General features: G+C 43.2%; 1 protein-coding gene across 1 annotated transcript in view; it reads left to right on the top strand.

The window, feature by feature from the left end:
• The window catches only part of angptl4 (angiopoietin like 4), a 29215-nt gene extending 16285 nt beyond the window's left edge, over positions 1-12930 (top strand). The window contains exons 4-7 of the mRNA XM_088348766.1: positions 6197-6310; positions 6402-6497; positions 9948-10232; positions 12081-12930. Coding sequence (XP_088204892.1) covers positions 6197-6310; positions 6402-6497; positions 9948-10232; positions 12081-12268 — 683 coding nt within the window. The 3' untranslated portion in view covers positions 12269-12930. The remainder of the gene's footprint in view (positions 1-6196; positions 6311-6401; positions 6498-9947; positions 10233-12080) is intronic.
• Positions 12931-13285: the final 355 nt, after the last annotated feature.

Below are 13285 nucleotides of genomic sequence, written 5' to 3'. Positions count from 1 at the left end.
GATTTGTCACTCGCACACAAGATGGGGATACCTGTTGAAACCCTTCCTAACCCGGTATCAGCTCGGGCTTTGGATGGCCACCTATTAGGCACCGTATCTCAAATAACGGAACCCATTGAACTACAGTTGTCTGGAAATCACAGAGAGAAGATCCGATTTCACTTACTTCACTCCCCTAACCAACCCCTTGTCCTGGGTCATCCTTGGTTGGTGCAACACAACCCCCATTTCGACTGGCGCACTGGGTCGATACTTGAATGGGGCATGGACTGTCACCAAACCTGTCTGCAAGCCGCTCCTTACCCAAATCATCCTGTTTCCACGAGGGCTCCACCCAATCTGTCCAAGGTCCCAGCCTGTTACCACCACCTACGGGAGGTCTTCAGTAAAGCTAAGGCCTCTTCCTTGCCCCCTCATAGACCTTATGACTGCGCAATTGATCTCCTGCCGGGGTCTGCTCCTCCTCGGGGCCGCCTCTACTCCTTGTCCATTCCCGAGAGGAAGGCCATGGAGGAGTACATTTCCGATGCCTTGGCGGCTGGTATCATTCGACCCTCCTCTTCTCCTGCTGGGGCGGGGTTCTTCTTTGTGGGAAAGAAGGACGGGTCACTCCGGCCCTGTATAGATTATCGGGGCCTTAATGAAATCACGGTTAAAAATCGCTATCCCTTGCCTCTGCTTGCCTCTGCATTTGAGCTTCTACAGGGGGCCACGGTCTTCACTAAACTTGATCTGCGCAACGCCTACCACTTAGTCCGAATCCGGGAGGGTGATGAATGGAAGACGGCATTCAACACACCCAACGGTCACTACGAGTATCTGGTAATGCCGTTCGGATTAACCAATGCTCCAGCTGTTTTCCAATCTTTGGTAAATGACATTTTACGAGATGTGCTTAATCGTTTTGTTTTTGTGTATCTGGACGATATCTTGATTTTCTCAAAGTCCCTCGATGAACACCGAAAACATGTCCAGCTGGTTCTCCGTCGTCTCCTAGAGAACTCTTTATTTGTTAAGGCAGAGAAGTGCGAGTTTCACGCCAAGACAGTCTCGTTCCTGGGCTACATCGTGGCGGAGGGGACCCTTCAGATGGATCCTGCCAAGGTATCAGCAGTCACCTCTTGGCCTGTCCCTGAGTCTCGGAAAAAACTCCAACAATTCCTTGGTTTTGCCAATTTCTACCGGAGGTTCATCAGGAACTACAGTTCGGTGGCAGCTCCCCTCACGCTTCTTACCAGTCCTAGAGAGCCATTTCGGTGGTCTTCCGAGGCTAATGCAGCTTTCAACCGTCTAAAAACCCATTTCTCTACGGCCCCCATTCTCCAGGTACCGGACCCTGCACGCCAACTGGTAGTGGAGGTGGACGCCTCAGATGTGGGAGTGGGTGCTGTCCTGTCCCAGCGGTCGGACAAGGACCAGAAAATGCACCCGTGCGCCTTCTTTTCCCGGCGGTTGTCCCCGGCCGAACGCAACTACGACGTGGGGGATCGTGAGTTGTTGGCCGTCAAGCTAGCCCTGGAGGAATGGCGGCATTGGTTGGAGGGGGTAACGGTGCCGTTCATAGTTTGGACTGACCACAAGAACTTAGAATATATTAGATCGGCCAAGCGGCTCAATCCTCGCCAGTCACGTTGGGCCCTGTTTTTCACCCGCTTTAACTTCACTCTGTCCTACAGACCCGGATCTCGGAATGTGAAACCCGACGCGCTGTCCCGACAATTCCAGAGTTCCAATGACACACCTCAGGGTCCCGCAACGGTCCTTCCAGCTTCCTGTATGGTGGCAGCAGTCTCCTGGGATATCGAGTCCCGAGTCAGAGAGGCGATACCCGATCAGGCGGGTCCCAGCTCCTGTCCCGAGGGTCGACTATTCGTCTCCGAACCCTTACGGTCCGAGGTCCTCCAATGGGGGCACAATTCTCACTTTTCTTGCCATCCGGGGTCGGCTCGGACTCACAGTTTCTTGTCCCGACGCTTCTGGTGGCCTACCATGGCCAAGGACGTTAGGGAATACGTCTCCGCCTGTCAAGTGTGCGCCCAGAACAAAACATCCCACCAACGTCCGGCCGGTCTGTTACATCCACTTCCGGTTCCCCGCCGCCCATGGTCCCACATCTCCTTGGACTTTGTGACGGGGTTGCCAGTATCCGAGGGGATGACGACTGTACTAACTATCGTGGACCGATTCAGTAAGATGGTCCATTTCGTGGCACTACCGAAGCTCCCCTCCGCCAAGGAAACTGCAATGATAGTCCAGCAGCATGTGTTCCGCCTCCATGGCATCCCTCTGGACATTGTTTCTGACCGTGGTCCCCAGTTCTCATCCGCGTTTTGGAAGGAGTTTTGTCGTCTGTTGGGTGCCTCTGTCAGCCTCTCATCAGGGTTCCACCCTCAATCCAATGGGCAGTCTGAACGAGTGAACCAAGATTTGGAAACGGCACTTCGCTGCATGGTCTCTAGCGAACCGTTGTCCTGGGCTCGGCAATTGGCATGGGTGGAATATGCTCACAATTCCTTGGTTAGCTCATCCACTGGAATGTCCCCCTTCCAGTGTGTGTATGGGTACCAACCCCCTATGTTCCCTAGTCAAGAAGAGGAAGTAAACTGCCCGTCAGCTACGGCGAATGCACGTCGCTGTCGGCGAACTTGGGCTCGTGCTCGGGCCACACTCCTTCGGGCTAGCAAGACTCATGCCGTTGGAGCTAATCGACGGAGGAGTCCTGCTCCGAAGTACCAGGTGGGCCAGAAGGTGTGGCTAGCATCAGCTGATCTTCCACTGAAGGTTGAGTCGAGGAAACTGGCTCCTCGGTATCTTGGCCCGTTTCCTATAGTAAAAATTATCAACTCCTCAGCAGTCCGTCTCCGTCTACCAAGATCTATGAGAGTGCACCCCACGTTTCATGTTTCCCGAATCAAGCCCGTCAGCCAGAGTCCGTTGGCACCCATTCCACCTCCTCCCCCAGCTCCACGCTCCTTGGACGGGGAGCCTATCTATACAGTGCGCCGCCTGCTCCGCTCCCGACGCAGGGGTCGGGGCTTCCAGTACTTGGTCGATTGGGAGGGATATGGTCCGGAGGAGAGATCATGGATTCCCAGCAGGCAGATCCTGGACCGATCTCTTGTGGCAGAATTCCATCAACTGCATCCTGACCAACCAGCACCACGCCGTGGTCGTCGTCGGAGGTCCGACGCTGCTGCTCTTCCACCGGCAGACCCACCCGCTACCACCCCTTCAGATGCGGACGAAGGGGCCTCTATCCACTCGGAAGAATTCTGAGGGTTCATCGGACGACCTCTGGGCCCTCGATTTTTGGATTATTGGTGATGTATTTTGGGTTTTGGGGAATTATTTGTAACTGGCCTGTGATTTTTTTTCCCTTGGATTACCGGTGTTGCCATGTGACGTGTTTGGATTTATTTTTATTTTTCCCTGGGGGACTTCTGGAGCCGTCCCTTGAGGGGGGGGTTCTGTCGTGATTACCTAACCGGAGTCACCTGAGGTAATCAGCTGGTGTGCTGGAACGCGATCTCTTGATTGGTGGAAGTCTACTACATAAGCTGTCAGCGTCCAGAGATGGACGTTCGAGTGTCTCCTCATTTCCTGAGTGAACCTCCAACATTCAAGGTACCACAAGCCCATGTATATTCCAAGTCTGATTCTCGTTGCCTGACCCTTGTCTGTTAAAAGTTTACGATCTACTCTTCCGCCCCGGCCACCGACTTACCTGCTACGTTTCGCCACGCGTTTTCACCACGGAGTTGCCATATCGTCCCAAGAGGCTTTCCACTGCCAAGGCTCGACGTCCCAAGCCTGCTCCACCGAATCTTGTCACAATAAAGCCTTTAACTGACGCTATTGGATCCGAGTCCTTGTTCTGTTCCATGACAACAATTTGGCTAATGAAATCAAATGTATGAGTTAATTAATTGATCAAGTCATTAACTGATTAATTAATCTGTTCATTAATCTATTTAGTTGATTTAATGCTTAGTCTGGTTACACAATTCACCAGTTAGTAACTATTGTTTCATTATTAGCATCAGCTTTAAGTAATCCAAGTTAATTCTTAATTTCATACCCTGGATTTTAAAAGTAAATCAACTCAATTAGGTTGGTTAATTAATGACTTACCGAAGTAAATGATTAATTGATCCGTTAGTAAATCTAATTAATCAACATATAATGCATGTTACACAATTAATTAGCTATTGTTTAATTGTCAGCACTAGCTTTGTAGCAGTTTAAACTCTCAAATTCGTACCCTCAATCTCACAATTTGGCCAATCAAATCAAATGTATGAGTTAATTAATTGATGAAGTTAATGCTTAGTCTGGTTACACAATTCACCAGTTAGTAACTATTGTTTCATTATCAGCATCAGCTTTAAGTAATTCAAGTTAATTCTTAAATTCATACCCTGGATTTTAAAAGTTAATCAACTCAATCAGATTGGTTGATTAATTACTTACCAAAGTAAATGATTAATTAATCCATTCTAATTAATCAACATATAATGCATATTACACAATGAATTAACCATTGTTCAATGATCAGCACCAGCTTTGTCGTAGTTTAAATAAAACTCTCATATCCGTACCCTCAAGCTCACAATTTGGCCAATCAAATCAAATGTATGAGTTAATTAATTGATGAAGTTAATCTATTTAGTTGATTTAATACCGAGCCCTGTTACACAATTCACCAGTTAGTAACTATTGTTTAATTATTAGCATCAGCTTTAAGTAATTCAAGTTAATTCTTAAATCCGTACCCTCGATCTCACAATTTGGCCAATCAAATCAAAAGTATGAGTTAATTAATTAATTGATTAAGTTAATCTATTTAGTTGATTTAATACCGAGCCCTGTTACATAATTCACCAGTTAGTAACTATTGTTTAATTAATAGCATCAGCTTTAAGTAATCCAAGTTAATTCTTAAATTCATACCCTGGATTTCACAATTTGGCCAATCAAATCAAAAGTATGAGTTAATTAATTAATTGATTAAGTTAATCTATTTAGTTGATTTAATACCAAGCCCTGTTACACAATTCACCAGTTAGTAACTATTGTTTAATCATTAGCATCAGCTTTAAGTAATTCAAGTTAATTCTTAAATTCATACCCTGGATTTTAAAAGTTAGTTAATCAACTCAATCAGATTGGTTAATGAATTACTTACCAAATTAAATGATTAATTAATCCGTTGGTGAATCTTATTAATCAATATATAATGCATATTACACAATTAACCATTAATTAACCATTGTTTAATTATGAATGAATAGAAGAAGAATTATCAGCACCAACTCTCAAATTCGTACCCTCAATCTCACAATTTGGCCAATCAAATCAAATGTACGAGTTAATTAATTGATGAAGTTAATCTATTTAGTTGATTTAATGCCTGGCCCTGTTACACAATTCACCAGTTAGTAACTCTTGTGTAATTATCAGCGTTAGCATTAGCAATTCAAGACACTTATTGTAGTTAATTATTTGGTAAAATAATAAAAAGATTAATCTATTAGTTAATTTAATTTATGAATCTGATAATAATCACAAAAACAATTTTTATAATTATTACACTCCCCCTAATTAATCAAATACAGTACATTCCATTTTGTTTCAAAGATTATTGATCTTATTTTTTACTTTTGTTGTCATTTTTTAGTTTTTTTAAAAAGGTAAAAAAATTATATCTTTACCATAGGAATTTTGTTTTTTTTTAAATAAAAAAACAAAATAAAAACATTATTTTTTTGCATGAATTGAATGTTGACATATTAAATGTTTTAAATTTTACGCCGTGTCTCACGATTATTTAAATTTGGAACCTCAAACTGTAGTCGCTCCGATTCTGTGACCCTGCCACCATTTTTAAAACCTCAATTTTTTTTAATTGTATTAATAATAATAATAATAATAATTTCCTTTGTATTGTCATTCTTTGTAAGAACGAAATGTCGATACACCTGACCCGTTGTAGCGAGCCGATGCAGCCGCAGCCAACAGAGGGCGCCGCCATTTTACCAATGTTATAAGTCTTAGGTATGACTCGGCCGAGGCGCGAACCAGCGACCTCCCAGTCTCAAAGCGGGCACCCTACCATCTAGGCTACTAAGCACAAAGTCAAAATAACTGTACACAGAAAAAAAACAACACTAAATTTTTTTTTTACTTCTTTCTCTAGCGATAGCATCCGATTGTCACGAGCTGTTCCTCCGAGGTGAGACCACCAGCAGGGTCTACACCATCCAACCCGACCGTACAGAACCCTTCCGGGTCTTCTGCGAGATGACTCCAGGTATGTGGCCGGAAAGCAAACACAAAATAAATAAAAATGAAGGTCTAATGTCGAATCAAAATTTGTGAATGACCCGATTTTTGCTTCGCAGACGGCGGCTGGACCGTTATCCAGAAACGACAGGACGGTTCCGTGGATTTCGACCAGCTCTGGTCCGCCTACGAAAAAGGCTTCGGCAGTCTTGATGGTAAATCACAATGACCTTGGAGTAGATCAGTTGCCAACCTTTGTTACCGATTAGCACCAAGGGCTAGCAGTTTTATATACTGTAAAATCCGGACTATAGAGCGCACCTGACTATAAACCGCATGCACTACATTTTGCGGACATTATTGGTTTTGTCTTTACACAAGCCGCACCTGTATATAAGCCGCATGCGCCAACATTTAAACATGTAACACATTCGCAAATTTATCCCAAACCTGACTTTAGGTGCCGCGATAGTAACTGTAAATATAGTACACAATCCATCCTCCACAATCGGCGACATGAACGGAAAATGATACCGGTAGTTAGAATTTAATGCAAACCTTTAAAGTCCAGGTCCCGTTGAAAGTAATCCAACGAAAAAAATGTATATTTCCAAAGTTAAGGGTGGGAAAAATATATATCCACTATTCTCCGCTGCGACAACAAAGAGATTTAACTCAGCTTTACCCCACTTCCCGTCAGCCCGCGTTTGCTCCGCCCCTCCTTTTTGATTCGCTCGTAGAAAACATATCACATTAAGTCTCTAAAATAAATACATTACAAAAATATACAGTTGCAAATACATATTATACATGGTTACACATATTTACAAAGAAAGACGGTACACCCAGAGAGAGTTTTCAAAGCTTTAATAATAATACTCCTATACTCCTAACACGCTCGCAACGCACAAAGCGTAGCTGTTAAAAAAATCCGTACCGCAATTGCGAAATTCACGGTAAACCGTCCTCGTCTTTCTCCTCATAACTGTCGCCATCAAGGGCGTCTTCCTCATACTCGGAACGAACCTTTGTCCTCTGTCATACGGACGATTCGAACATAAACTAAGAAGTTGCAGTCTTCTTCGGCGCACAATTCCACCGGTCTAAATTTGACCTTTATAAATTGGCCGCTTCACTGTATAAGCCGCAGGGTTGAACGTTTGGGAAAAAAGTAGCGGCTTATAGTCCGGAATTTACGGTAGTTGGTTAATTGGATCCACAAGGGTGGTAGGGGCACCAATTCCTGTGGTGTGTCTTGGGCAAGTACAGACTGGTAGTGCCCATCCCTCTCCAGGCCAACATGTTTTCATACAGTCTCGAACTGGGACCTTTCACGTGTTGGGCAAATGTGTTAACCACAGGGTTCAATTAGTGACAGGGAGCCAATCAGAACCCGCGGTGGTTGGTGCCAAATGAGCGGGCACAGATGAATCACATCAGTAATCATGACACTTTAGCGCTTTACAATGTGCTCCACATTTCCCAATAGCGGCCTTGCAACCATGTAAGGCGCTAACCTGCTTATTGGGGGTATTAGGGGTTCAGTGTCTTACCCAAGGACACTTCGACGTGTAACACGGACGAGCCGGGATTTGAACTGGGATCCCTTGATCCCTAGACGAGCGCTCTACCATCAAACATATTTTTTTCAAAATGTTTTTTAAAAAAAATCCATCGAACCGGCGTCAAAAGCGAATTACGAATGACTTTAAACCAGGGGTGTCAAACTCCTTTTAACCCGGGGGCCACATGATAGAACAAACATTCTGTCGGGAGCCGGACTAGTAGATTAAAGAGAAAGAAAAAAAGAGAAAAAGAAATAAGAGAAAGAGGGAGGGAAAAGGAAAGAAGGCGGGACAATAAAAGAAAAAGAGAGAGAGGGAGAGAGCGTGAGATACAAAAGAGATAAAAAGTCGTAAGAGAGGGGAAAAAGAAAGGGAAAGGAAGAAAGAAATCCAAAGAGAAATAGAAAGACGGAAGGAGAGAAAAGAGAAAAGAAAGCACAAAGGGTAGGAAGAGAGAAAGAGAAAAGGAAAAATGATGTTAGAGCAAAATAAGTTAAAAAACACAGAGAGAGAAAGAGACAAAAGCAACAAAGGAAGAGAAAAAGAGACACACAGAGAGTGAAAGAGATGGAGACAGAGAGAGGGAGAAAAGGGGTGGAAAAGAGAGAGAGAGAGAGAGAGAGAGAGAGAGAGAGAGAGAGAGAGAGAGAGAGAGAGAGAGAGAGAGAGAAAAATAAATGCAAGTGCAGCGTCTTTGTGAGAGGCACCTGACTTTGGCGACATCAAGTTGACATATTTCAACCTGCAGCTTGTTTTACTCTTGGGCTTCTCTGAGTGTTGTCTCGCGGGCCGGATTCAATCCCTTAGCGGGCCTGATCTGGCCCGCGGGCCGCCTGTTTGACACCTGTGCTTTAAACCAAACCAAAATGAAACAAAAGTTTACTAAATTATTGGCAAAGACAGACAAAACATGATGTTTTATTTGTAGTAAAAAAAAATGTGTATATTGATTTCCATAGTAATTCAATAAAATTTGATAATTTCCTGCTAACAGCTATTTAAGAACCGCGGGCTACTGACCTGTTCTTAGGAGCTACATGGTGCTCGCGAGCCCCGCATTGGGGACCTCTGTTTTAAATAGAATAGAATATACCTTTATTGTCATTGTTACAACATGGGATATATTGTGACAACGAAATTGGACGTGGCGCTCCAGTTCCACATTTTACAGTGAGGATATAAGGAAAACAAAGCGATAAAGGAACAAAGAAGATGATTGGTAATAAACGAACTACATCGAAAAAATCAACGAAAAAAACATGTATACGTTAATATTTTAGAAAACTAGCAATCTTGTGCTAAAAAGCTAATTATGAATACATTTAAACAGAACAGTACAAAATAAATTAAAAATAACTAACTTTATATTATTGGTAAAGACAGAAAAGGGAATTATTTGTATTAAAAAAATCAATGACTTTGAGAATCATTTCAAGAAACTTTGATTTCTTGCAAAAAGCTATTTTCAGAACCAGTCTGCGAGCTACTCAGCTGGTCTTAGAGAGCTACCCGGTGCTCGCGAGCACCATGTTGTAGATATGTATGTACCGGGAGAGTTAACTGTGGTCTTTGTGTTTGCTGTTTACTTTCCACCGCTGACCGTTTCACCGGATGCTAACGTTAGCATAGCGCTAAATCTCCTGCCCGCTGCTATCAATAAACAGCAGCTTGCACACCCCAACGGAGCTTTATCGTCGACGGCGACTTTAATCGGGCATGTTTATGGACTGTACTCCCAAATCCATTCAATTGTGGACTGAGCAATTCGGAAAAAACACTGGACTATGTGTAAAGTAAGATCAAACATCAAACATTCCGGTTGTATCCAGCAACTCTGTTTGACCGTCACCCCCCTCGTCAACACCCCCCCCCCCCCCCCCGGAGGAAAACAAAGCCTACTTACAACAAAGTCAGTTCGTTCTTTGTTCCTTAATCTCTTTGTTTCCTTATCCTCACTGTAAATGTGGAACTGGAGTCGTCCAATTTCGTTGTCACAGCATATCCCATGTTGTAACAATGACAATGAAGGCATATTCTATTCTATTCTATTCTATTCCTTCATTTCCAATTGGACCACACTAATTTCCCATTTTTCTCCAGGTGAGTTCTGGTTGGGACTAGAAAAGATCCACTCCATCGCCAAGACGGGCGACTACGTCCTCCAGATCAAGATGGCCGACTGGGGGGACGACGTAGCATCCGTCCGCCTCCCTTTCCACCTGGGGGGACCTGAGACCAAATACGCGATCCGGGTCCGGGAAGTGGAAGTCTTCAGTCCTCTAGAAAGCGCTTTGGGCTCGGACGCCGTTGCTGGGTTGCCGTTTTCTACCCGAGACGACGACAACGACGGCAAAAAAGATGCTAACTGCGCTAAACAACTCTCAGGTGAGAAACGCTCTTAGCTCACCGGCTACCGGGTTCTAACGCTCGGGGCATGTTCAATTCAAGACTTTTTAAAACTTTTCCAATACTTTTTGAAATTTAAGACCTAGTTGACGGTAAAAAACCACAATTGACCCCCAAAAAACAAATTTTTCTCGCACACAATACCTGGCACCGCTTTTAGCTATGGCGAAAATAGACAGCCACTTCTCATGTAAGTTAAAATTTCCCATGATTCAAAGTAAACATCCCAAGTTGCTATGTATTGTGGGCAGGGTTACTTTAACTTGATTACTTTCAATGACTTTTGGATTACTCCAATACCAAATATGCTAATAAAAGACAAAAGATACTAAACAGGCAGCACGGCAGCGCAGTGGTTAGCGCTTGTGCGGCACAGTTCATGTCTTGGGAACCTCCTGCGTGGGTTCAAATCCAGCTCCAGACTTCCTGTGCGGAGTTTGTATGTTCTCCCCGTGCTTGTGTGGGTTTCCTCCGGGCACTCCGGTTTCCTCCCACATTCCAAAAAACATGCATTTCAGGTGGATTGGTCGGTCCAAATTGTCCCTAGGTGTAAATGAGCGAGTGAGTTGTCTGTCCCCGTGTGCCCTGCGATTGGCTGGCAACCAGTTCAGGGTGTCCCCTGCCCACTGCCCGATGATGGCTGGGATAGGCTCCAGCACCCCCGCGACCCTACTGAGGATAAGCGGTGTAGCTAATGAGATGAGATGAGATGAGAAACTAGATATGAATAAAATGATGACTCACAACACGTGGTGAGCTTTCTCTCCTGGCTTTGATCCCTTTGATCTCCGGCAAAACGAACATAAAATGCGAAAGAAACTAAATGAAAATAAATCCAAACAGCTTGCCAACATCATTTTTGCCATTCCATGTATTCCGTTACTCCCCAAGCCTGCACAAAATTTAGTCATTTTATTCGTATTTAGTTTCTTTCATCTTTTATTAGCATATTTGGTATTGGAGTAATCCAAAAGTAATTGAAAGTAATCCAGTTAAAGTAAGTTGTCGCACAATACTAACATTTTTGGGGGCTTATTTAGTCGGTTGCACGATACACAACTGTATTTAATCACGTTTTTTAGTGGAAGTACAATGTTGGCAACAAGATTGACTTGGTATAATTGGAATTTGTTTGAATGCAACACAAACTTTTTCTTCTTTTTCCCTGTTTTTTTTCTATTTTTTTTTTAATTCCTTGAAAAAAAATCTCATTGTGTTTATTTTTTCCTTGCTGTTACTTTTTTCTTTTTGTTCTCTATTTACTTGTTTTCCTTTTTTTCTTTATTTTCTTTTTCTGGCTTTTTTCTGAATTTTTCCTTCTTTTTTTCTCAGCTTTTCACTACTTTTCCATTTTGGTATTTTTTTCCTTTTTGTTCTGTTTCCCCCCTTCCTTTAAGTCATTTTGTGAACAATTTTACATAATATTTGGTCGTGTTGGGATTAAAGAAGCAAAAGCAACCTGAAGAGCCGTTTGGGACCCGAAAGAGCCAGTTCATTTTAGTGAGCCGAGCCGAAGAAGCCGGTTCTCGAAAAACTGACTTTACTCAACTTCGTTCGACTTCGACTCGACTTCAAAATACCGCATTTAGGACACAACGTCAGGGGAACCCGTGTATTTTTACCTTCATGCACTGTAACTTTGACTTAATTCGCGTCTTAATTAGCAATTTCGAGCCCTGATTTTTGTACGCTGGCTCGATTTTGTGCGCCGAGAATGTGCGGGCAGTGCGCGATTGCATTGGTACATTGGTGTTGAGGGTGAAAAACTTTGTACAATTCCTGATAATATTCAACATTAATTCTTAATTATGATTTTTCTGACTCTAGGCGGCTGGTGGTTCAGCAACTGCGGCCAATCCAATCTGAACGGGCGATTTTTCCATAGTCCTCCCCCCAAACAGCGGCACCAGAGGAAACAAGGGATCTTCTGGAAGACCTGGAGGGGGCGCTACTACCCCCTCAAATCCAGCGCCATGATGATCGCCCCGGCCCTCATCAACAGCAAGTCCAGCTAAGTCGCTATCCCCCAAAAAAGCGAACGAGAGACACCAAAAAAGAGAGAGAGAGGGGGAGAAAGACTAGATTCGGGACCAGTCTTTCTTTTCGGTAAAACTTGGTTCAAGTGGTAGAGATGGTTACCACGGTAGCTCAGCCAAGACCCTCAAAATAAACGCGGGAAGCGGTCACGTTCCCGATAAATCGAGTCACAGACGGGAAAAGAATCGAGAGTTTTTTGTTATTTTCCAGGTCGCATTCTCCAGCGGGTAGCAGCACGTCTGCCCCATCGCAAATTTCCAAAACAAGTCGAGACTTGGAAAAAACGGCTCAGGTTAGAGCAGGGGTCTCCAACGTTTTTCAAGCTGAGAGCTATTTTTCTTACTCATTGGCGCAACGGGTACCCGGTTTGATAGGAATTTCTAAAATAGCAACTTAGCTTGAAGGCTAAAAGTGAATAGTTAGCTACGTAGAAACATAGACAAGTAAAACTAGCTAGCTAAAAGAGTATAAAGCCATTTAAATAGCAGGACAGAAAGCTAAAAACAAAGCTAGATAGCTAGCTCAAAAGGTTAGCATGATAGCTACCAAAAAGCTAAAACGATAGCTAGATAGCATGCAAAAAATGTAAAAAGCTAGCTAAATGGGTAGGATGATAACAAGCTACAAAGCTAAAAAGGTAGACAGAATTCTAGCTAAAAAAAATGCTCATTCGCTTAATAAAACCCATAAATTGAAATTGAATCTGCTGTATTTCCTGTAAAATCAATAAAACGATAAATAAATAAATCTGTTTAATACACAAATAGATTCTCATTCTACTCCCTTACATGCTTAAAATAGTTATCAATATTTGAATAGAATTGATTTTCTTGAATATCGAAAACAACTCATGTTATTACTATGTTGTTACCATGTTATTACCGGGTTAAGTATTTAAAAAAGGGTTGAATAGACTCAGTCGACAAATAACTAAAATCATTTTACTAGGGAATCACAATGACCCAGCACTGGTGAGCTATCTTGTTCGCGGGCAC

The sequence above is a fragment of the Urocampus carinirostris genome, chromosome 1 (genome assembly GCF_059441175.1).
Source record: "Urocampus carinirostris isolate Australia breed hairy pipefish chromosome 1, RoL_Ucar_1.0, whole genome shotgun sequence".
NCBI classification, from domain to species: Eukaryota; Metazoa; Chordata; class Actinopteri; order Syngnathiformes; family Syngnathidae; genus Urocampus; species Urocampus carinirostris.
This window is presented reverse-complemented; position numbering and strand designations above follow the sequence as displayed.